The sequence below is a fragment of the Cyprinodon variegatus genome, unplaced genomic scaffold (assembly GCF_000732505.1).
Source record: "Cyprinodon variegatus isolate N-32 unplaced genomic scaffold, C_variegatus-1.0 Scaffold1219, whole genome shotgun sequence".
NCBI lineage: Eukaryota > Metazoa > Chordata > Actinopteri > Cyprinodontiformes > Cyprinodontidae > Cyprinodon > Cyprinodon variegatus.
The window spans coordinates 124,752-126,195 of NW_015151672.1; the positions used below are offsets into that span (position 1 = coordinate 124,752).

General features: G+C 34.3%; 1 protein-coding gene across 1 annotated transcript in view; it reads right to left on the reverse strand.

Moving 5' to 3' along the window:
* LOC107102231 (structural maintenance of chromosomes protein 6-like) overlaps positions 1-1,444 on the reverse strand; it is a 42,518-nt gene that overhangs the window by 27,303 nt on the left and 13,771 nt on the right. Inside the window, exons 8-9 of the mRNA XM_015401446.1 lie at positions 1,432-1,444; positions 395-513 (exon numbers count right to left, since the gene is read on the reverse strand). The exon at positions 1,432-1,444 is cut by the window's right edge and continues 90 nt beyond it. Of these exons, the coding sequence (XP_015256932.1) occupies positions 395-513; positions 1,432-1,444 (132 nt within the window). The remainder of the gene's footprint in view (positions 1-394; positions 514-1,431) is intronic.

Here is a 1,444-nt window from a genome sequence, read left to right on the forward strand (position 1 = left end):
CTGCTTAGAAATTAAGTGTTAACGAGCAGTTGGACAGGTGTACCTAATAAAGTGGCCGGTGAGTGTAAGCTCTAATAATTGGCCCAAAAATACCTGCAGCACATATGAAGGATCACAATAATCGGTATTCATCAATCAATATCTAGTTAAGAATTGGCGTCCCAGAATGCAGTGATTTCAGCAGCTAAATACTGTAGTAAATGTGATCTCTTACAACTGAACTGCTTAAAAACTTGAATCCTCTGCTGTCTTACGCTTCATCTATTTTATGCAAGTGTTAAATACTCTTGATTTTTGGATGTGGAAATGAATGTAGAAACTGCAAGCAACAAGCTAAAAAAATAAAAAATAAAAAATACCATAGTTTAAAAAAGCAGATAAGATAAGCTGTTACCAAACACCAGGCCATATTTTTCTTCAGGTTCTCCAAGGTCTCCGTCAGATCGCTGAAAGATGACAAGCTTTCATATCGCTCTTTCTTCTGTAGGAACTCTTGCTTTAGGTCCTTGAGGCTCTGAACACAAAACAAAAGATAAACACAATCTAGTTTTTTATATATATAAACATCATTAACGGGCTGAACTTTTATTAGCAGCAGATTCATTCCTTAGCCACCCCTGAAAACAGATCTTTTAGCGTGTTTCACAAGAGAACAATTAGTGGAAACAGCAGAGCGGAAAAACAAAACATGGAAACGGAAACCTCTGACAGTTTTAAGTAGTGCTGCCACTAACAGGCGTGAATTTGAAGACTGGCTGTTAAAGACCAACCAGGTGGTCTAACGGACAAAGCAAACACTCCTTACAGAACAGATATATGTTAGAAGATTATAAACAACTTCATTTTTATCTCTCTTTGATATAAAGCCTCCAATCAGAGATCTGCTTCCAAAATGACTTGGTCTACTTGACCTGATAAACAACTGGTAGAAGCTGCTGGTTGAACAGATAATTCAATCTAATCACAAGGTAATCCTAACTAGGAGTTAATTCAAACGCATTAAATTTGAAAGTAAGATAGGATTAGATTTAAATTGGCTAAACTGGGGTTAAATTATTTTGGACATCATTGGATTCTACATGTAATTGAATATAAATTGAACCTGTTTATGTTGTAAATAGTGTTCTCACCAATTTAATTGGATTTCAGTTACAGCAGTGTGATAAACCAACTTAGACTGAGTTTTAACAAAGGTAAGAAATCAAATTTATTTATATCTTATGTCTTATGTTGTTCTAAAAACTCCTGCGAAAATTATTATTTTTAAAAGGACAGTCCAGTTCATTTCCTAAAAGGGGAACGCTGCTTATCTCTAAAAATAGACTGAAGTAATTATATTTTAGCACATCTATAAACAATAAAATCATTTTGTAATATTATTTTTGAGTGATAATTAAGAGCAATGAAAATCCATCCATCATCCCTCCATCCATCCATCCATCCA